The sequence below is a fragment of the Rhipicephalus microplus genome, chromosome 4, assembly GCF_043290135.1.
Source record: "Rhipicephalus microplus isolate Deutch F79 chromosome 4, USDA_Rmic, whole genome shotgun sequence".
Taxonomy (NCBI): domain Eukaryota; kingdom Metazoa; phylum Arthropoda; class Arachnida; order Ixodida; family Ixodidae; genus Rhipicephalus; species Rhipicephalus microplus.
The window spans coordinates 122,415,244-122,438,692 of NC_134703.1; the positions used below are offsets into that span (position 1 = coordinate 122,415,244).

The following is a 23,449-nucleotide window of genomic DNA, read 5'->3' on the forward strand; positions in this document are numbered from 1 at the left end:
TTCACACGCACCGCATCTAACGTGTCTCAGCTGGAACTGGCGAAAGATAAGCAGACAAGGCCTGCTTCGAATGAAGATGGATGACACCTATCACCTCTCACATGGCTCTACCTGCACCCCTGCTCTATCCGTCTGCGACAGTGCCGTTGACGTCATCAACCATCGGATGTGGCCCCTCTCACGTCAGTTTTCGTTATCGTTTTATTATTCAGAAGCGATGAGACGAAGCTTGCAGGTATACTGCGTATTATACCAGTCTCCTCATTATTGCTCTATTTTACTCTTTCGAAGCAACTACAGGTGAATTTCCACCTCACCCTCCTCGTTTCCTGAACTTCAAAGTTTCATAATGGATCGCAGTGTTAACACCGGCGTTATGCAAAACCCATTGGCAGTGGAAGAAATCACGGCGAGAAATCGAGTAGCCGTTCAATTAACAGTCATGGCTGATCAACAGCGATACCATTGATCCATTATTCTGTAAACCAAGGAAGAACATGAAACCAGTGTCATTGCTTTAAAAGCAAAAGACCAAACAGGAGTAAGCAACACATCAGCACATCAGATGTTTTCTGATTAGCTGCACGTATTGAGCCCATACTGCCCATACTACAAGAGTTCATTCTTACATGACGTCGAGATGACTAAACAAAAAAGAACCTTATCAGCCACAAAACAACAGCAACATGGAAATGAATGATAGCATGGATGGCTTAATCGCGGAAGTGATCTTCTCGGGGCTCATTGTTTTTATAAATGCTTTCATTCACTATTTGCTTCCTTTTTTCTCACTCACTCTTTTACCTTGAATGTTTTCTCTGAAGGTGATCGGCAAAAAGCCAGCGTTCCGCGTAATTAGTTCCCGCTCCAAAATGAACTGGCGTTATCGATTCGCCTTTGAGGTTTCTAGGCTCTCCCGGCGCCGGTAACACACTCGGCTCATTTACTTATTCTGCGGGTTTTTCTATTGCCTTTGCTTATCGCTTTTTTTTCTCTTTTCCATCCTATCTTTATCGTTAATGGCTATAGACTCGATATACATCAACCCAGAAGTCGAGGCATATCTCTTTTTTTTTACTTCTGTGTTTTTAGTTGTTGCAAGCCTCAGGAAATTACCCCACATAAGAAACCTTGGCTCGGATTCCAACAGGCAAGGAGTAGTCATTCCTCTCCAATCAATAGAGTAAATATTTAGTCCAGATCGATGAGCAGTTATTACTTACCTATAGATAATGGCGCTCTAACTATCGGCTCTTCACACTAGCCGTTCCTCGAGAGCCACAAAAATAGGGCTCATTATTCGTCTAAGGGCTGACGTAAAAAGACTCCTGAACATTAGTATCGGTAAAAGGCCAAGTATAAAAAGCGACTTTTTCCTATTTTCTTGTTTTGTTGATTTGGTTATGTTGATGCGCAATTTATTATTCATGGCTTTGCAGTCTACAGTTTTTCTTTGCACAGTTTATACAAAAGACACAGAAAAACACGTCACACCATATATATATATATATATATATATATATATATATATATATATATATATATATTGTAGGGTATTTATGCGGTTCTGAAGTGCGAACATTCGATCTTTTTCCAATATCAATGTCAACAAATCATTTTCACTTATAAAAGTAATAAATTTCTCACCAGGTGCACGCATAACGCCATACATGCATTGTTTGCATCAAAGAACACGCATTTGAGCCTGTAAGTCATCAGTTAGCTTTGAATTATGCTGCGAGTCATTTCAGTGATTTCAACAGAAGCACATTTCATATATTCAAGCAAGTTATCACCAAGTCTTACCTCTACACTGCAAAAGCTTGCCTCACAAGAAATGGACAGCGCATCGCGAAAGCACTCGTCTTGGCACTGATACTAGGCCCCGCAAACTCGGTGCTAGTTTCGGTTTCAAAGAACATGCATGATCATAGCGATTGCCGGGCATCCTAAGATTCGATTGAACGGAGTGAGGTTGATGTGGATGTTCGCATAGGCTTTTACAAACAAAAAAATGTAGGACAGTAAAGAACATTTTGTTCATGTCTTTTTTGTTTTGTTTTGTTTGTGTGTGTGCGTGTGAATTTTACATACGGCGAAGCGCGGCAAGTGGTTGACTTGAGTTCGCAGCGCTTGCCTCCGCGCCTTCTCGCCACTCGCTCAGCGATATTACAAGTTGGATCTCGTTCAATTAGCGGTCCAACTACTAGAAAAGTAAAGAAGGCAAGTTGTGGCAGGCATAGGACGGAAGCCGTAGTTATCTACGCCGAGCAAGTTAACCGTACATTCCATGAAGATGAATAAATCGGGCAACACATGTTTTTTGTGCGACTCTGCGGCGCGTTCACCCAGGGATTTCCAGATCCGCGAAGGTTTTTCAGGTTTCTCAGGGGCAATGCGTGAGCACCCATTATATCATCGGGTACTGATTTTGCTCGGGAACATAAGTAAACGCAGCTCTCTGCAGACTTGGCTGGACAGACATAAGTGCAGTGCCGCTAAGCTGATTGGTCAAGACAGCAGCCAAGCTGCTGCCGGCAAAATGGGTTTAATAAAAGGCTTGAATTTGTGTTCACTCGGATACATAGCTTTTACTTCTTTTACGTCAATTAATTACGTCAATTACGTCAATAATTACGTCAATTAATTATAGGCACTTTCCTGTTCGTACGATTTATGTAGCCGTAGTTTGAAACACCGAGTCTTTACTTCTAAGACTGTCACGCCAATACATGTGATGGACTCAATTCTTCTGGAAATCATTACAGGGAATGTCGCTAAAGCCAACGTTTTCACAAGTGAACTTCGCTTTGTGAAGGCAACGCTGCTTCCAACGACTGTTGTCTCTTTAAAAATTTCTGATCGCTTCAAGCCTCTACGTGCCTCTAAACTTCCGTCCCGTTTGGAACTCAAGTTCTGTAAGAAAACAATGTGTTCGTCATAAAAAAAAAAACGTGGTTGAGTCCAATACGACGTGCCCTACTTGTGATTGTTGATAATTGTCGCATTGTTTCGGATACTCTGCGGTCAATGTCTGCTCTTTTGCCCGTATGTCAGTTCTAAATTAAAGCTGGTTTTATGGATTGACACTTTCACACCACGTGTATGTCACCTTTTCTTATATATACAAAACGCGGAATAAGAAAGTTCATCTTATGGGTGTCGCCCCGCCATGGTGGTCTAGTGGCTTAGATACTCGGTTGCTGACCCTAGGGCTATCGTCTCATTGATGAAACGACGATAGCCCTATTTCGCTCACTTATTAGCAAAATTAGCTGGGAATCTGAACTGCTTGAAAGTGACCCAAATAAGGCACACAATTTATTTTTCGATAAAATGATTGCTGGTTACGATAAAGCCTTTCCGCAACATAGTGTTACAAAACGACCTAAAAAAATAGGAAACCATGGGTTAATGCTGCGCTTCTCACGAAAATTTTAAAAAAATCAAATGTACCACACATTTATTGAAACACAGAATATTAATCAATTAGCCAAATTTAAAACATATCGTAACCAAGTAAATTCAGAGCTAAGAAAAGCGAAGGAAAAATATTACGAAAGGGTGTTCTCGTGTATATATACGAATCCAAGAAAAAATTGGCAAGAAATTAAGAAGTTGTCTGGAGCGAATGCTACTTGTGAAAACGTACGAATATCTTCGGTAAATGGTGCTCTTACAGACGGTGAAGCTGCCAGTGCCCTTAATACTCACTTTGTTGAATGCTGTAACAGCAATTCCTTTGAAAATCCCGAGTATGTAAGACTCGCTGTAACGAAACAATCTGTGCCAAATTATTTTGTATTATTTCCTACGACTGCAGGTGAAGTTGAAAAGGTAGTCAGTAGTTTTAAATGCAGTGCAGCTGCATGATTTGACGGTATACTGACATCTCCCATAAAATATGTATCGGATATCATATCTACAGTCCTAGCCCATATTATCAATAGAATGTTCGAATGCGGAATTTTTCCAAGCAAACTTTAAGTAGCCCGTGTCTCTCCAATTCACAAAGGAGGTGCAGACAATTCTGTAAACATTTTCCGACCTATTTCAATACTACCATTCTTCTCAAAACTTTTTGAGGCTGTTATTAATTCACGACTGGAAGGTTTTTTTAAATAAGTATGCTATAATTAGTACATCTCAGTATAGATTTCGGAAAAAGAAATCATGTGAGGATACACTCCTCAAAATAAAACATCAAATACTACAAAACATTGAAAATCGTTTATACACGGTTGGTTTATTCCTTGACCTCCGTAAAGCATTCGACAGTGTGAATCATGAAATACTATTATCTAAACTTCATAGCTATGGTATACGCGGTACAACGTTAGATCTCATGCGAAGCTACTTAACGGATCGTTTTCAATATGTTTCATTTATTCAGGTGACCTCTCCCTATCTTAGAGTACAGACTGGCGTACCGCAGGGATCCATACTTGGCCCGGTATTTAACATATAAATCAATGACCTCCCAAGCATTTCACCTACACCGAACATAGTCATGTATGCGGACGACACTAATCTTTTCTTTTCAAATTCATCCCTACAACAGATTGAAAAAGAAATTATTGATTATTCTGATTTATTATCTGACTGGCTGAAGTTAAACAAACTTCAAATAAATGTTAGCAAAACTAAGTATATAATATTTAAACCAATAAATGAGCCAATGCCTGTCAAGATTACTGTTTTATTTAAAGGACAGCAGATAGAACAGGTAACAACGCAAAAGTTTTTGGGCGTATGGTTTCAAGAAAACCTCTCTTGGGGCAATCATATCAATAAACTCAGCAGCGACCTCAGTAAAGTAGTAGGCTTTATGTATAAAATTAGTAGTCTTATACCACTAACACTAAAGAAGGCAATGTACTACGCCCTCTTTCACTCAAAACTTAGCTATTGTGCATTAATATGGGGAACAACAACTGCAAAAAATTACAACAAATTAATAAAACTGCAAAAAAGGGCAATGCAAATTTTCGAAAACTATCACGGTAGACCGCGAGATTTACCCACACACAATCTTTTTGAGAAACACTCGTTAATCAGAGCAAATCAAATCTACTATTATAGATTACTTTTGCACATAAAAAAGCGCAGGCTCCATGTTAGTAGCCTGCCCATTTCTCCCCCTCAATATCAATTACGCCACCAATCGAGGATGCCACCACTTATGCGAACTACGGGCGTCAGGACCTTGAGTATCAAGTACCTCGGCTATTGAACATTGTTGAACATCATATAGACTTTCATGCACCCCGCTTTTAAAAAATTTATAATGAACTTTCTGTTACATTCCACGATAACTTATCAATAAAATATATCTGTCTAATTTTCTACGTGTAGCGCATATACAGTTTGTGCTACAATTTCAAAGTTCACAATTTAATGCGTATAGGTATATATTCTTGAAGTGTCTCTATGATATGTTTGTTTTCATGAAGAGTTTTCATGTATGATGTCTACCTGTAATGCTTTATTTGCAGTGACAATTATGTACATGCATGTTTTGATTTTTCTGGTTGCTGTATTGTTTGTATACTCGCATCGCATGCAAACATGTACACGCATGCCGAATGCGCATGGGAGTAGGAGCATCTGTCAGGCAATACGGCCTTTAGCTCTTACTCCTCTTTCTGTATCAGAAAGAAATAAATAAACTTCAACCCGCAGGTCACGGGATTGAATCCCGGCGGCGGCGGCTGCATTCCCGATGGAGGCGGAAATGTTGTAGGCCCTTGTGCTCAGATTTGGGTGCACGTTAAAGAACCCCAGATGGCCGAAATTACCGGAGCCCTCCAGCACAGCGTCTCTCAATCATATGGTGGTTTTGGGACATTAAACCCCACGTTTCATCATCATCTTATTTGTGTCGATCAAGTGTCGTCTTGCTGAAAAATTGGTCAGCTTAACTTTCGCCACTTCAGAACACACAAACAAAATAAAAATTGCAGGATATCCATGGAGTGAATGATGACGATTGGGCGAAGCTCCATCCATCCGTTCATCTGTGTCTGTCTGTTCGTGTGATTAGTGTTCAGCGTTCATCCATCCATTCATTTAACGGCTATCAATCGATCTCATCTCAGATTCGAGCACGCGTCTCCAACGCAGCGAGAGCCATCTATAGTTCGCAATTATAACAATGATGGATGAATGCTATAAGCGTCCCCTTTATAACGGGTGGTGGCATGTGTGCCACCTGGTATAGTACGATGAATGGATGAATGGATGGATGCTGTCAACGTATCCTTAGTAACAGCGTGGTGACCGGGCTCGCAAGAAAAAATGTGAACAAGATTTTCTGTTTATGTTGGCCTAATGTCTTATCTACTTTAAAAACTTTGACCTTATAATATAACAAAAAAAAATATTCTCTATCACGGCCTCTTCAGTCATAGTGACCTCATTTTCCCGCTATTTCTGTCCTTTATCACTATTTTGCTGCCGCCAATACTCTAACCGTCTCTTACTTAGTACTATAGTACCCCCAGTGCCTTCTAGGGAACTTTTGGCAAACTAAAGGAGGTGGCTACGAGAACGCGAGACAATCCTGTGGCCTCAGGAGCCTTCCCTCAAAGAACTGTTGGAAAAAATTGACAGATCCTACGTACAGTGGGAATTGATGATATGCGAAGCACGAATGAGAAATGTTGATATGTCACTCTAACACCAGCACAGTGTTCAGAGGTGGAGGTAAATGATGCGGTACATGACTTCCTTGTCATGATTATCATGCTGGGATGTGTCGTTTAGCTTCGTCATCTAATCACGTCACGTGATACCAGATTTGGCTAATGAAATGGCCGCGAGCACGCTGTGAGCGTGGTATGTGGTCATGTTGTTACATGACACGCGTGTCAGAATTATCGCGTTTGCACCAGTCATACTATTTCGTCATTCATTGACGTCACTTAACACCAAATTTGGTATGTGTGGAGCTAGCAAAAGGCCCAATATACTCCAATGTAGCGTTAACTCACGCGCACGCTGTGCACAGTGACGCTACATTAGCAAAACGCGAGCACTCTATAAAGCTGACGCCAGGCGCGACCAGCGTACCCGACGGCTATCGTGCCCGACGGCTACCGGCGCGAAATTCGACATGCTGCGTATCACACCGACGCGTTACCCAGACAACACTGCGTCTCCCTCTTTTCGTGACGGAGGGATGCCGGACGCGCTGAAACTCGCATGCGCCAAATAAATGCACCGCGGCACGCGCCTGCGAGTCTATACGGCAGGACCGGCGCCTGGCGTGGCAACGCCGGCGAGCACGCGAACCGCGTCACGTCGAAATGTATTGGCGCCTTGACTGTGACATGTAATCATGTTCTCACATGACACGCATCTCATGATTATCATGTTTGCACCAGTCACATACCTTCGTAATCCAATGGCGCCACGTAATACCAAATTTGACATAAGGGAAACTAGCGAAACGGCCACGAGCGCATAATCAGTGTGGCATGTAGTCATGTAGTTACATGACACGCATGTCAAGATTATCATGTTTCGATGTGTCATTTACCTATGTCGTCCGTTCACGTCGCGTAATACCGAGTTTCGTAAATGTGAAGCTAGCGAAACAGCCGTGAGCGCATTATGAGCGTAGCATGTAGTCATGTTGTTACATGACATGCATCTCATGCTTATTATGTTTGCACCAGTATCATGCCTTCGTCATTCATTCACGTCCCATTATACCAAATTTGGTATATGTGACGCTAGTGAAACGGCCGCCAGCACATCATGAGTGTGGCATCTCGTCATGTTCTCACATGACACGCATGTAATGATTTTTATGTTAGGGTCTGTCGTGCTTGTGTTCGCCATGCAATCTTGCCATACCATACCAATTTTTCATCATGCCATGTGAACGATATCACCGCAAGAGCTGCAAGACTATGAAATGTAAATCATGACATTCATGACATACATAGCATGATTTTCATGTTATGACTAGTTAAATATGTTCTTCATACAGTCATATTATGTCATACCACGTTTGGTATCGATACCATTATCGAAACGGCCAGGAGAGCGGAAAGTCGTAGGTGGACAGACAGACAGACAGACAGACAGACAGACAGACAGACAGACAGACAGACAGACAGACAGACAGACAGACAGACAGACAGACAGACAGACAGACAGACAGACAGACAGACAGACAGACAGACAGACAGATAGATAGATAGATAGATAGATAGATAGATAGATAGATAGATAGATAGATAGATAGATAGATAGATAGATAGATAGATAGATAGATAGATAGATAGATAGATAGATAGATAGATAGATAGATAGATAGATAGATAGATAGATAGATAGATAGATAGATAGATAGATAGATAGATAGATAGATAGATAGATAGATAGATAGATAGATAGATAGATAGATAGATAGATAGATAGATAGATAGATAGATAGATAGATAGATAGATAGATAGATAGATAGATAGCAAACCTTTCTTGTCAGATAGTGTTCAATGTACATGCCAATGGCTGCTGAAGGGGAATGAGAGACAGGTGAATTCGGCTTTTAGTTAACGCACACGCTGCAAATTTTTTATTGTTCAACAACGCACAGAAGAAATCTCCCACCGGCACCACCTTGGAGGTCAAAATGTAAGACTGGTTACACACTTCTACTACGGCAACGAGAGACAAACGGGTGCCGCTATAAGGAGCTTCGCCCCTAAAACATGAAAAACTTGCCCCTTACCACCCATTCTCGCTTTCGACCAAACTGAAGTGAGTAAGCCTCCGGCTGCGCTAATTTTTCTCACAATATTATTAAGGCATCATATACCTCATCATAAAGGAAAGTTGAGCATCAGCAATGAGCATCCCACGTCAACGGGTACGACTGATGAAACAAAATGACGTGATGACGTCACCATATGATGTCACAGGTCACCAAACTTTGTAAAGTCATTATGACATCTTCGTGATAGGGACGTCCCGTGATGACGGTACCAGATATCGTCGTACCATTGCCAGGTAACGATCCTCCGATACTGGAGGTGACGAAAAATCACGTTAGGCATGGAAAGCTTTTGGAAGGAGGAGAGGAGCGATCAATGCTATTGACTGAGAGAAAAAAAAAAAGATTTCTTCTTCCAGAGTTCTTAGGGGAGTGGATAAGAAGTGAGTTTCGCTTTCTTCGCTCCCCCGCGCAGAACCAGGCGCCACGGAATACCGACAGATTCTGAGCGGCCCCGACTACCAAGTTTTCGAGAACGGCACGCTACGCATCGCACAAGTCAGAGTCTCTGACCGGAATTCGTACCTTTGCCAAGCCAGCAACGGCGTCGGCACTGGACTCAGCACGGTCATCACGCTCAACGTTCATGGCAAGTAACTTCATTATATGTATAAGGAACTGAAGTGGAAACCTGCGTGGATATGCCACCAAAGCAGAAAAAATTTATTGCGTATTTACGCATAGTTGGTTTCCCATGCTACGTTTTGACTGCGGAAGCCCTCTCCCTCGTATAATAACCAAAGTACTACAGTGTTCTTGCTACGATCAATGTTCACTTAATGTCGTTCAACAGTTGTGTGCGTACAGAAAAGGAAAAATACAGGTGCTCCATGATATGAGCATATCCATTCTGCTGTTTTGACTGCGAATAGAGAGGTCACATTTTGTAGGCACAGGTGTCCCAAAAGTAAAACTGAGCACGTGAGCTGTATTTAATTTACGCAAAACTGCAAGTGCACTCTATAAGATAGGTGTTTCTATAAGAGAGGTGGTTTTTTACAGAAATGTGCCAGTAGATAGTCATCATTTTTCTTTACACAAAAATAATGACTCTCCTCTGGCATATGTCCGTTTATAAATAAAGAACGACTTATATAATATAACACGCTTGCGTAAGTCGTGCACATATCTTGCCCACATCTGGCATGCTCCTTTCTACTTTTGGGACACCTGTGCTTCGCGCAACATGATCATTTCTCGAAAAACACTCGCACAGACCCCACAGGTACTGACACACGTTCTCGGAAGAAGCGCGAAATCATCTGCATGTCTATCGGTGGAAGCATATTTTATAGAAAAAAATAAGAAGAGTTGTGTTAGCGAGCCATCCGTAGTTTTCTTTCAAAAGGAAATCTCCTTTTTCGAGTCAATGTGTAAGTGTTCCTAACTGGCTTATTTGATTCTGTTATTCTTTGTTACCTCTTGAAGTGCGAGCTGCATCTCCCATCCCTTGGTGGATCATTGCACGTGCGCATCATTACTGTTCACTGCTTCTGCGTATTATATAGTACGTATATATGCTAGTAAGTCAGGCCCAATAAAGATCTTGTAGTAAGCTCTGTGTGTACCACGTGTTAGGTGAATGGATGTGTGTGTAAATGTGGGAGTGTTTTTCGAGGGGTTACGAAGTTGCGCTAATACCAACAGGATGACGAGTTATACCAACTATTCCAACAACAAGTTCTGATAGAAAAGGTCAGCTTTGATTATTAGATTACCTTTAGAAGAGTATTTGATTAGGTCACTTGGTGATGTATGCATAATATAGTCAGTTGAGTAATGTGCAATAGGCTTCTGGTCTCGCTTTTTTGCCCTGTCTCTCACGCTTCAGTTTGTCAGGGTTCGCGCATTTCATACCGTATAGAAGACCTGGAACGTGTAAATAAGCTCTCCAGTATCAACTTTCTCGGTTATGTCCTATGTCCTCTCCTGTAACGAAGTAACAAAGCTCCTTTCAATGAAGAAACAGCCACCTATTAAACGAAGCGCGGAGACAGTGGTTACCACAGAGGCTAGTGCTACATGACAATATTCCGGATATCTCTAAGCAGAGCAAATCTCCTCGCAGTGCACTGCTTGTTACATCATCGCCTTTACATTTCCTGTTCCGTCGTGTCCACAGCTCCGGAAAACGGCATTCGTAGAGTGGTTCGTTCTGTCGCTGACGAATCGTGTGCACACCACTCTACACTTGTACCCCATCCTCCTTTCGACGTCAAATGGTTTTCCTGTCCCTGTAATGCAGTGCCAGCGCGCTTCAACGAGTCGTACCGCAACCAGACTGCGAAGCGGGGTCACAGCGTCGACCTCGAGTGCAGGGCCTCCGGCGACGCGCCCATCAACATCAGCTGGAGCCACAACGGACGCCGACTGGACCCTCACAAATTGTGCGTGGCGTTTCTTCTTCCCCCTGCACGAAAACTTCCCTCTCTGACGCGGTACTCCGGGAACATTCGGGATCCGCGTTTCATCGCGGCCGCGTGGAAATCATCCTCCCGCGCACCTTCGAGGGAAGTACCGATAAAAAGGAAGAGACGGGAAAGGGAATCAGAAAGACGGCAGACAGAGAGAGAGAAAAAGAGAGCGGCCAGAAAGGAATGTCCATCTGCTGCCAACTTCCGCGCCATTTTTTCGCGTGTCAGTGTCGTTCGCAACTGTGCTGCCGCACCAGCGTTCCAGCTGCTCGCTGAACCATGTTAATCATTAAGATAGCGAAATGATCTCGTGGCGAAAGAAAACAAATAGAGCAAGAGAGCTTAGAAAGAAAAAACTTTTAATAACGGGAGCAAAAAAAATAATACCACAATGCATACGCATGCGTGAGAGAAAAATGCCCAGAAAATAAAGAAACCAAACAGAAGGAGGTCAACATGAAGAGTTTGTAAAAACAATGCAGTAGAAATGTGGGTGGTGCGGGGATGGTGTTATGTCCCATGTGACCCTCGCTAACAGTCCTCCTAGTGTTCTTGTCCGTGGCGTTGACGACGGTGGTATGAAAAAGTGGCCTCGAGTGGTGCTTGTTTCTTGTTCGGAACGCATTCGCTCAGCGCCTGTGTTCCCCGCGTAATAATAATGATCACCCGGGCAAGAGTGGCCATGGCGCTCGTTTTGTTCTTAAATTGCCTGGTGAAGTGGAGGTCCATTACAGAACAACAACTTGCAACTAGCTAACAGTCCATGCGGCCCTCACGACTTCCTCGTGGAGACCGTACAAATTTGTCCCCGCGTCGTTTTTCAAAGACTCCCTCTCGCTGAGGACACTGCTCCTTGACTAACGGTTTCTGCTCTCTCTCTCTCTTCCCCAGTCCTTCCACTAACGCTGCTCGTGAAAACACCGTACGGAGACGGAGAGTTCCCTCCCAGAACAAATGAACAGCATCGACGCGTTGCGCTCCGCGCCCTCTGCTATATTGGACACGCCTTGGGCGGCAGCTGGGTCGCAAGTTAGCGGCGAGAGCTGTTCTCAAAGGGACGACACGGCTAACGGTAAAGAAATGCAGGGTCTGCGGCCAGGCCGGAGTCAAGCTGGAAACAGTGTGATTGTACGTGAATGCCACTAACAGAGGCCGACTTGTAATGCCAAACTTCAGATGCAGAACTTCAAGTGACAGCTAAGCCAGCACCAAATAAAAAGAGAAGTTGACGCATCTGAGCTTTCTTTTTTTTTTAAGAGCATCCATTATTTCATATAATTTATATATACAAGCAGAGGCGTTCGCCAACATAGCTAGTAAGTCACTTATACGTCAGATGTCGAATAACCATTCGTTGTTCTTATAATTTTTTACCACAGCTGACCGAAACAATAGCGCTTCCTCAAAAATATTCATGCGCGCAACCTTCAACACCATTTTCATGCATAAGTTTGTGGTGTTTTCTAGTGACCCATAATGCAACGTTGCATGCTCTCGGCTATGTGGCACTGCATATCATAGTGTTCCCATACGACTACTCGTATATTTAGCGTGTTTTTTTCATTATTTTTATATGTACAAATGAGACTGCCAGTATCTTATTGAAAAGTCTCTTTAGTGAGACCAGCAAGAGCCTACCACCATTGCATCGCTGAAAGAGCCTATGTTTGCTGGTGTAAAAGTATATGGCATATTTTGTTCTTTATATTTACATCTCAGAACCATCCGGAAAGCCAACTTTCTCGTTTGCTCTTTCTCGTTCAAATCACCCATGAAGATGTTGCCTACATATATTTTTTTAATTGTTGCAAGCTGTTACGCATCTCCGAAATCCGCAGACTCAATGCGATAGTTTTACGCGAGTGCCCTTCAGTCTAAAGCCTGGTAGAACCAGAAGACTGTACGCTTAGCTTCCCTTTGTAGTGGACAGAAGCAAGGAATTTTAGTGCTACAGCCGCAAAATATTTTGTTATTTGCAGTCTCTTATGAACTGCTCAAAAGTATAACGTGTGAGCGATAGTGGCAAATAAACACTGTAGCAGAGCAGGTCCACACGAAAGGTGAAATCCTATGCTGTTACTGTTTTGTTTGTGTTAGCGCAACTATACTTGTCCTTCTTTGGATGCCCACGCCTCATGAAAACAAGAACGTGGCCATTCTTATAACCTCACTCTGAAAGAGCAGCGTTTTACAGCAGAGCTGCTGTGCTCGATGTTCGTCGTATGTTGTAGAAAGAAAATTTTACTACCATAAATTAGAACATGTTGGCTTTCGTCGTCTGCTTGCCCTTCTGCTTTGCTTGCAGAATGTGTGGGCCGATTTGTCCGTTATAGTAGGCGAAAAAAATCTTATGGACAAAGGCTTATGCATGAGAGAAGGGGGAAGGGGGAACCTCCTTGACCACTCGGGAAAGGTTCAAAGTCTACCTCATATGTTCACTGGGCTATGGCAAAAATATTTTCGATGACAATGGCGGCCGAATGCTCCTGATGCTGCATTTTAACAACTGTTCACATCCCTTCTTTACTGCAAGTAAGCGGGTAACCAAATGCAGCTCACTGCAGAAAGCACGGGTTCGCTTCATTTTTTTTTTTCAACCGTTGTGAAGCATCTCCTTTGATCTTGACGAATAAGGTGCGGGAAGGAGAGAAGGAGGGCACTGCGATCACACTTTTCTTCCCTCGGGAAGGAGACACCTATATCAGTGGACAAGAGAACGAGATAAAGACAAAGAAAAAGAGAAAGAGGGAGAGAAAGTGGCAGAAAGAACTAAAGAAATTCTTGGCAAAAAATATTTTTTGACGAGGCGAGATTCAAACCAGCAAACGCATGATCGGAAGGATAGTATTCTTACTAGTAACTTTTTAATAAGGTATTTTCTATTCCTTGTTCGTTATTTAATTTTTCCAGTATTTAACATATGTCATCACGCCTGCACCTTGTAATCTTGGGGCTGGCACCTTCGTATCAACGTGCATATTTACCAGCAATGTGTTACCTTTTTGACGTAACTAATAAAGGTTCATTTATTTATTGTTTGATTGATTGATTGATTGATTGAATATTTGATTGATTGATTGATTGATTGATTGATTGATTGATTGATTGATTGATTGATTGATTGATTGATTGATTGATTGATTGATTGATTGATTGATTGATTGATTGATTGATTGATTCTAACCACTAAGCTGTCCACGCTCGCTAGCAAAGCAGAGCACAGCCTTTAGTAGTATAGAATATTATCAAGGGGTAGATAAAGAGAAGTCATGGTCAGCAGGAGAGATGTGAGGACGGGGGAGGAAGAGGGTGAATGACTAAAGAGAGAGGAACAGAAAGGTATATGAAGAAAGAGAAATAAAGAAATTGAGAAAAAGAGAAGAGAAATTGGAGGAGGGCGAATGACTACAGGTAGAGAGAAAGAAAGACAGGATTACAAGAAAGAAAAAAAACACAGAGAGACAGAGCGATAAACAGACAGAAAGAAACATACAACAAGCAAGCATGGCCATGCATTGTACTGTATAGTGTGGTATGGTAAGGCATGTGAGTAACGAAAGGGAAAGAGCAAAAAGTGTAGATGTGCCAGCACCATATACACATCTTGCATTATATATATATATATATATATATATATATATATATATATTTTATGCAGTATTTGTAGTGTCGGCTTGATACCGCTGTCTTCAAATCGTGTGCACACCGGCACAATATAATCAAGTACATCAAATCGGGTATACGGTGCTAAAACAGAAAGCTCTTTGGTACGCCGGTAAGCATCGTCCGCATTACTCGTAACAAGCCCTTGCGGAATTTTCACCTATGTTTCTCCCCCCAGTGGTCAATCCTCTCCTTATTTCGGGTGTGCCCCGCCGCGGTGGTCTAGTGGCTAAGGTACTCGGCTGCTGACCCGCAAGTCGCGGGTTCGATTCCCGGCTGCGGCGGCTGCATTTCCGATGGAGGCGGAAATGTTGTAGGCCCGTGTGCTCAGATTTGGGAGCACGTTAAAGAACCCCAGGTGGTCAAAATTTCCGGAGCCCTCCACTACGGCGTCTCTCATAATCATATAGTGGTTTTGGGACGTTAAACCCCACAAATCAATCATTATTTCGGGTGTAAAAAGAAGCTTTTTTCGCAACTTTTATATATATGTCAATATTCTTGCTCCTTCATTTGCCACGACACAACGCTCCACAACATCTTTTCGTCCAATTCACGGCCTTCTTGTGTAGACATTCATGTGAAACTAACGTAAGCAGGTTAAGTCAGGTGAGGTTGGTAAGTTCATGCTGTACGCAACGCTGCATCGATGATCACAGAACAACAAAAGTAGCGCCAGCATTTCGCCGTTTCTGCGAGAAAGCTTAGGGTGCAAGTCGCCGTTGCTGAGTGCGAAGTTCCAAGCCTTAACCATCAGCGTTTCGATGTCTTCTGCGTCAGCACTTTAATCGCCGCTATGGTATGGGGGAGAAAAGATGGCACTCTACTGCTGAACTGCAGGTCACGTGGTCAAATTTGGGCTGCGGTGGCCGTATTTCCAGATCCAGGTGCAAGTAATAAAACCCAATGTGGCCGAAAGTTCCGGAGTTCTCGACTACGGCATTTATAATGCTCATATCGTGGTGTTGGGATGTAAACCCCAACAACTACTTCATCCGCCTGCACTTAATACTCGACGCTTCCTCAGCACGCACTTCTAATCGTCACATTCAGTAAATGAGCAACTCAGCAAATGAGCAAAATGAGTAATTGATAGTATTACTTGTTAGCCTACGCAAGCTTTGCGGGAAAGTGCATGAGTCAACTTTAGCGACCAGCACACAGATTTAAAGAATGGAGCTCTGTAAGCTTTGCGCTGGGTAGTACGAACAGCAGTTATTATTAGACGGTACGTGCTCACTCCGTCCTTAACTGTTTCGTTCCCACAACACGCACGCCAATTTTCCCCGCTTGAATTACAAAAGCATGGGTGGGCAAGTCAGTTACATTGCTAAAAATGGCTGTGCAACACTTAACAACTAATGAAATTGCGTAACATCACGTAACAACTAATTACGTGACTAAAACCACGTAATCACAAGCCCCAATATGCCACATTTTTTTTCGACAAAAGACTCGTAATAGATATATTCTCATCATAAGTTCAAGTTTGAAGTTTAGTTTTGAAGCACCCGCCATAAGCCACATAAAAATGATGTCGTGTGACTAAAATCGCTAACTTCACGCAACAGGTTGTCACGGGGCACGTTCGCGACAAAACCACGTAGCAGCTGCTTACCTAACTCAAATCACTTAACACCGCGTTATCTTCCTCGCGTAACTAAAATTTCGTAACTGCACGTATGTAGTCACAGGACGTCTTTCAATCAAAGCCACGGGACACGTCCGAAGTGCAGGGAACAGACCAAAACCACAGAACAGCAGTGAAGTCTAGATATATTCAGTACTACGAGCAAAAGCACAGCGTCTCTTGCAAAATCTTCGCAATGCTATCAGAACCTGGCAAGGTCGAACACAAGCTCCGCTGATGGTTCAAGCCTTGCGCCACTGGGGCAAGGTGGTCCTTCTTTTTTCTGCAGTGGTACGTAAAATTTATTAGCATCCTAGAATTATCTATGCCTTTTCAGAAAAGCTTTGTCCGTCTCTTTCACTGTCTTGTGTTTCGCACTGTTTCTTGCTTCGTTGATCAGAACAGCTGTTTTGTCATCTACTTGAGCTTCTTAAAACTGCTAATGTAAACATAATTAGGTTATTTGAATCACTAAAGATTGTCAATTGTTTGGCGGAGAAGGTATGGGTTCACTTAAAGAAACATTAGCATTTTCTGCGGCTGTTTTGCTAATTCTGATCCCCTGACCTTAATTCATGCTGTATTCACCCCGTTAGTGTTAATGTAAAATTGACGTAGCATTGCATTGGGATGGCCGACACCGCAGCCTGTGGCCACTGTGGCAAAGAGGAAACAATTCAACATATTCTTTGTGAGTGCCTAGCGTATAGTAAACAACGACTATGCCTTCGCAAGGAACTCAACAAATTAGATGATCAACCTCTGTCGGAGCAGGGAATTCCGCAGTATCGTCAGGATGCGACTTCACAGAAGAGGGCCCTGAAAGCGCTACTAAACTTTTTGCGATCGACCGGCCTTACTGAATGGTTGTAGCTAGGACGCCCTTCCTGTGTGTGTTTTCGTTTTTTTATGAGTGTGCGTGCGTTTTTTTTTTGTTTTTTTTCTCTGTATCTACCCCCTCTTCCTTGCCCCTACTTCCCCGCCCCCAGTGCTGGGTAGCAAACCAGATGCTAATATCTGGTTAACCTCCCGGCCTTTCCTTTCTCACTCTCTCTCTCTTGACGTAGCATTGATTGGCACGTTACATCTCGCCCCCACAGACAGGTTTCACGCGTGAATTCCAAGTCGCTGCCGGACGGCCTTGTGTCCACTTTGTCGTTGTCCGGGGCCCAGCGGGAGCATTCGGGAATGTACGCGTGCGAAGTGGCCAACAACTACGGCCAGGACGAGAAGCACATCCGGCTCATCGTGCAAGGTATGTCATATATGAATTAGATTGTCGCTATCCGTTTATTTTCTTACCCAGTGTGTGCGCGCGCGTGTATGTGTGTGCGAGTGGTGTGACTGTGTGTTTGTGTTTATGTTTGTGTGTTCTAGTCCTGCCGCGGTGGTCTAGCGGTTATGGCATCCCTCTGCCAACCCGAAGGCCGCGGTATTTAGGTGCTGGTTAGAGAACCCCAAGTGGCTGTCATTTAGGGAGTCCTTCACTACGACGTCTCTCGAAATTATATCGGGGTTTCGGGAGGTTAAACCTCAAATATTATCAACAAGAGAAACAAAACAAACTGAGTGGTCAAAGGCTTTTTGATAAATCTAAGAAAATAAGCCACATAAAAGACACCAATTGGCGGCGAAAGGTACATTGCATGAAGATTCGTTTTCTCAACAGCACAGCCGTTTAGGCTCGCCAAACTTTTTTTCATCAGAAACAGAAAGAATCATCATCATCATCGCCGTTTTGTTTATTCGTAGCCTGGATGCCATGGCACTGCGTCCTCTACATAGAGTGGTAGGGGTATCGCTTGAATGTTCATAATTGGCTATGGTTTGTTATTTTGTCTTTATTATTCTTATTTATTGAATGAAGGAGCAGCGTTGCCTTCAACGAGTGGTGGGACGCTTGTGTGAGGTTGTGCCCCACTATTGCTTCCATCGTATCTACTCGAGTCAAGCAAAGCGTCAAGTTAAGCGAAAGCCAAGTAAAGACGCCCTTCACTAAATCCAAACGCCCGATCTAGTGCCTTCATATACGGGATGGCCAGTGAACGGTTGTGCAGCGTGAGCAGTCGGTTTTTAATTGAATGTGCGGCTGCGTCGGTCTTTTGGGGCGAGAGAGGGGAGGCGAAACGACAGTTGGCAGGAGACGCGAGCATGCACAGTGGGAGTGTCGACGAACGACATTGCCGACGCTGGATTATAGATTTTGAGCTTTGTGAATTCGCCCATATAAAATTCATTCGTCGAACGCAGTGAGCACAGTGCGTCCACGAAAAATGCGTAAAATGCGGAGTAGTTTCCTCTCGATGGGGGACCACAACCTTAATTGTTTTTTTTTTGTTTTTTTTTACAGCGAAAACTCGGGTCACGCCGCCGTAGTTGTCCGCCACCGCCAGTGTCCGTAACCATATCGCACAATATTAGAAGAAAAAAAACTCGTACCAATGGCACAGTGGGAGTCGATCCCGGGTACCCCGGGTGCCAGCCCAGTAATCTACCACTGAGCCACGCCGGTGCTTGGGAATTCTCGGCAAACTTGCCTTATGCAGGCTTGATGTCGGGAAAGCAATCGCGTTACTGCGACTTATAAAGCGTTTTAAAACCGCAAAAGAACAAACAGTCGTCGCACAAAGCGAATAGCGTAACGAGTGGGCCGTCCAATGCTAAAACCATTTACAAAACCTTGTTCTTAATCAGGCATTAACTCTGGCGCATACCCAGTTCAGGCATAATTCCTCATCATCGTCAGTCACTGCATGAACAGCTGGCACAAAATTTCTTGAAGGTGTTTAGCGGATACCACGCTTCTCGGAAAAATGACAAAAATAACATAGCGAATGCCGACCTACTAACCTAAAATTTTTATTATTAATGCTGTAGTAGGTATCAAGCAAGTGTACTTGCAGCAGTTACCCAATGAGTGTTCAGAAAAGGCTCTAAAAGGCCGTTCTTCTAGCTTTCGCTGTGACGGCTGCGCCTTCCACGCAGGTCAGGGTTGTTTTGTTTTCTTTACTTATTTTTATTTTTCTGGCCAGGACACTAACCGTTGTCATCCCGATACAAAGGGGAAAACCACAGTTATCATCATCATCCTTATCGTCATTATGCAATTGCCTCACCCACCGTGTTTGCACGTGACGTTTTTTTTTTTTTTTAGAATTGTTATAGCTGTGGCGCCTTACTAAAGAAATATTGCCTCATGTAACCACTATCTCCTGGGCTACCTAATTGCCTATCGCCATTACCATTATTTCCAAAGCACACTTCTCTTTCTCGCGTAGCGGTGCGGCACCGAAGCGTCATTCTGAGGGCTTAAGTGGATTCGCTCAAAATGACACTGAATTTGTCAGTGTTACCTGCGTATTAGCATAGCCTTCCATATTATAGGGTAGAAAAGGCATGGGAAAGGAAAATGATCTCGAGGTGGGTAGATGTGATGGTGTAGAGAAGGAAAAAAGGGGAATGGGGAGAGTGAAGCAGAGCATAAAAACTTTTAAAGATAAATGGAAAAAGAGAGAATGAAAGAAAGTGGGAGAAAAGAGTGGTACATGGACAAAAAGATAGAAGAAAGGATGAAAAAGGCAAGAAATAGAAAGAGAGAGAGAGATAGAGAGAGAGAGAAAGCCATGAAAGGCAGAAATATAGGAAGAAATAAATAAACGAGGAGAAATACATAAAAGAAAAAGAGAAAAAAATAAGAAGAAAGAAATAGAGGAATAAAAAAAAAGCACACTTCAAAAATGTGGTGAAAGCCAGCAGTATATATATATAGGTGCTTATGTGCATTTGTGGCATTGTACCACCAGTGCAAGCTGCACTCATTCATTTCTTTTACTACATTACTTGTTCAATAAATATTCATGTGAAGTATGTTGCCCCTCCGCAATATTCCCTGATACACTTTCAGAACCTCCAGAAGCGCCTGTTGGATTCAACGTGACCAGTGTTAACAGCCGTTCAGCGAGCCTGGCGTGGAGGGAGCCGTACAACGGCAACAGTCCCATCCTGTCCTATCTCATACAGTACAAGAACGCCACCGGTATGTTTCCAACATTTAGATGTGTACTGCTCTCTGTAGGACGCTCTGTGTCAGTACCGGCCATAATATGTTAAACCGTTAGCATGTTTCACATTTGCTAGTCTGTTATATCCAGCAAATTATTGCATCTGACAACAAGTTCACTTCTCCATCCCAAGATACCTTGCGTATGCCTACCGGCAGCACAATATCCATATATTTTTGCAGTGGGAGCTCTCGCACTCACGTTACTATAACTCTGACTAACGCATTAAGCATTCAAAACACTCAATGTCCATTGGTTATCTGGAAAGCCGTGACCAACCAGCATCGCAATAAAATCATTGACGTGCACAGAGTAGTGGAGTGTATGTACGGTAGCGATGGCCGAATATCACTGTGCAGTTGCGTAAGCAAACACTGACTTGCTTCTCTTAATATGCTAGCGAAAGCATCTATCAACATGATGACCACGTGAAATTACGGAGTCCGCGCTTTCCTCTTTTCCTTTACTTTATTTCCGGCTCCCACATTTAGACAAATTCAAATGCCTGGCACCATACCCGACAAATTCCATAGTCGTAATCCAGTGTAGCAGATGATGCCACAAGAAAAGAGCCTCCACACCTCGTACTTGTCTTTAGGTTTCATTTTTACGTACTTCTTTTACATTGTAATCAAGTTATAGGGGTATTGTCTTCATCACGCTAAATGAAATAGGTATTCAAATCTTGCCCGTAGAAGTATTGGCAATCACGGAGCTTCCCATCAATTCAGTCATGATCAACACCTCGAACGCTTCGAACACCTTCGTTTGCCGCCTGAGATTCTTCAGATAATTCTTCTGTCAAAGCCTTGTCTTTGGATGTCGTAATGTTATTGTCGTTGTTTCGTTTATCCTCCGCCCACTTAATCTATCAAATATATTCTTTGCCTTATATGTCACCTACCTAATGTGCACACATGTCGTACGACCACTCCTGTCAACAGAAAACATTCCGCGTTTCAATAAGACGGTGCCTCCCGATGAATTCTTTTTACGCATACACCACATACATTCACTCTTTCTCTTTATCTATCTCTATATGTAGTGAAATATTGTAAGTGTAAATATAAACGACGTTTTTTGTAGCTAATTGCTGGTGTAAGTACACATTGCTTTATTTATCAGAAGGCTCCAAGCACTCAAAGTTTCTGTGGTTTTACGGAAGTTTTCAAGACTGCTTCCAGCATTTCTACGACAAAGTCAACAGCTCACTACAGAGCCATCATACGTTTCGCCCCCTACTTCTTCTGTCTCAAAGGGTCAGGCTTCAGAGAGTTGCCGAAGGCATTTCAAAAACTGATGAGCCAAGCGAACGCTTTCAAGGAACTCATTTGCATCACCATCACGGGCGGTGGCAAGAGATACATGCTTCATTACAAGCACATTAACGAGTAAACGGAAAGTGATTCTTCTTTCCTTAAAAGGAAGGAAATGAAGCCTGAAAGTGCAAGTCCTGCAGATGAGAAACATCATTAAAAAAAAGAGGCTGCATGCTATCAAATAGAGGTAATCATGTTCACTTATTCAAGCTGCAATACCAATATGTGCTGCTGTTTTTATTGCCAACACACTGCTTCATACTCAAGTAAAACTTTTAGGTCTATAAAGATAACCCTATATGTAGACCTAGCTTATACACACTTAGTGATTGAAGGTAATTATCCGCAGAAGCTGGGAATAAATTTTTAATGATGTAGTCTCGCCTAAAGGCACACGTTTTGATAGCTGAACTTGCTGCCTTGCCTCCAAAGCGTTGCACGATGTGTATGAAATGATGTATAATTCAGTCCCAACGCCCGAAATGCTCTTAGAAGATTGTGAACAAGAAAGATCTCCAAGCCCTATTTCGCACTGTCGAACGCAAAACGTGCCTTTTGTACAGTACGGTTCCCATTGGAAGAACTAAGAAAAGCCTATTTGCTGTGCAACGGCTGAATTAGCCAAACTAGTGTGTTCTGTTTATTCAAGCACTCATGTGGGCTTCTTCACGTACATATGTTGCCATTGAAAATTTCGGGAACATATTTTTTTTGTTTTACAGCGTTACTTCGTATATAGCAGTACCGGAGTAGTACTGTACGGAGCAGTACCGTACCGAAGTAGTACAGTACAGAGTAGTACCAGAGACTGGCGCATCACCTGCTGTAGTACAAGCAGTTGCGCGTGCACTCTGGCTCATTTTTGTGTGTGGTGAGCTACATGTGTTGTGAGCCGTGTGGAATGATAGTGAAGTTCCCGGGAGACGTCGAGAAAAAAGCACTCGTGTAATTAAAAAGAAACGAACATCTTCAAGGCGAGCACGTTTGCTCTCCCATTCACTGTTACCATTTTACGATTATCACAGATTTGCGTACTACAGCGCATGCGGAATGTTTTCTCTGTGAAGAAGTTGCGATATGTTCCTGTGACGACGTAAGGAAATAAATACTTTCAAGGCGGACCCTATTGGCGGCTTAACGTGAATATCGGGGGCGTTCTGTGTGTACCGTGAATGAATCTCGGTGTTCCACTGCGTCTCTGTCGAAATTTTGTTGCATTGAACGGAATCTATTTCTTGTACGCAGTTGATTGGTCAACGGACGCGGGCCGGTGGGTCCGTAACGTAAGCGCTGGTCGCGATCAGACGTCGTGGACGGTGCGCAGTCTGCAGCCTTCAACCTCGTACCACCTGAGGGCGGCCGCGGTCAACGTGCTGGGCGTGGGGCCATTCACCCAGCCGCCATTGATGATCACCACGGACGAGGAAGGTGCGCCCTCCTCTTTCTCATTCTATCTCTATTCGATACTCAGCGTCCTTATTAGTTTCCTCCGCCGTGGTGGTCCTGTGGCTATGGTACTCGGCTGCTGATCTGCAGGTTGCGGGATTGAATCCCGGCTGCGGCGGCTGCATTTTCAATG

General features: G+C 43.2%; 1 protein-coding gene across 1 annotated transcript in view; it reads left to right on the plus strand.

Moving 5' to 3' along the window:
- Positions 1-23,449, plus strand: part of LOC119172851 (cell adhesion molecule Dscam1-like) — a 284,967-nt gene that overhangs the window by 190,442 nt on the left and 71,076 nt on the right. Inside the window, exons 13-17 of the mRNA XM_075893168.1 lie at positions 9,199-9,372; positions 11,029-11,170; positions 17,591-17,745; positions 20,395-20,526; positions 23,116-23,298. Of these exons, the coding sequence (XP_075749283.1) occupies positions 9,199-9,372; positions 11,029-11,170; positions 17,591-17,745; positions 20,395-20,526; positions 23,116-23,298 (786 nt within the window). The remainder of the gene's footprint in view (positions 1-9,198; positions 9,373-11,028; positions 11,171-17,590; positions 17,746-20,394; positions 20,527-23,115; positions 23,299-23,449) is intronic.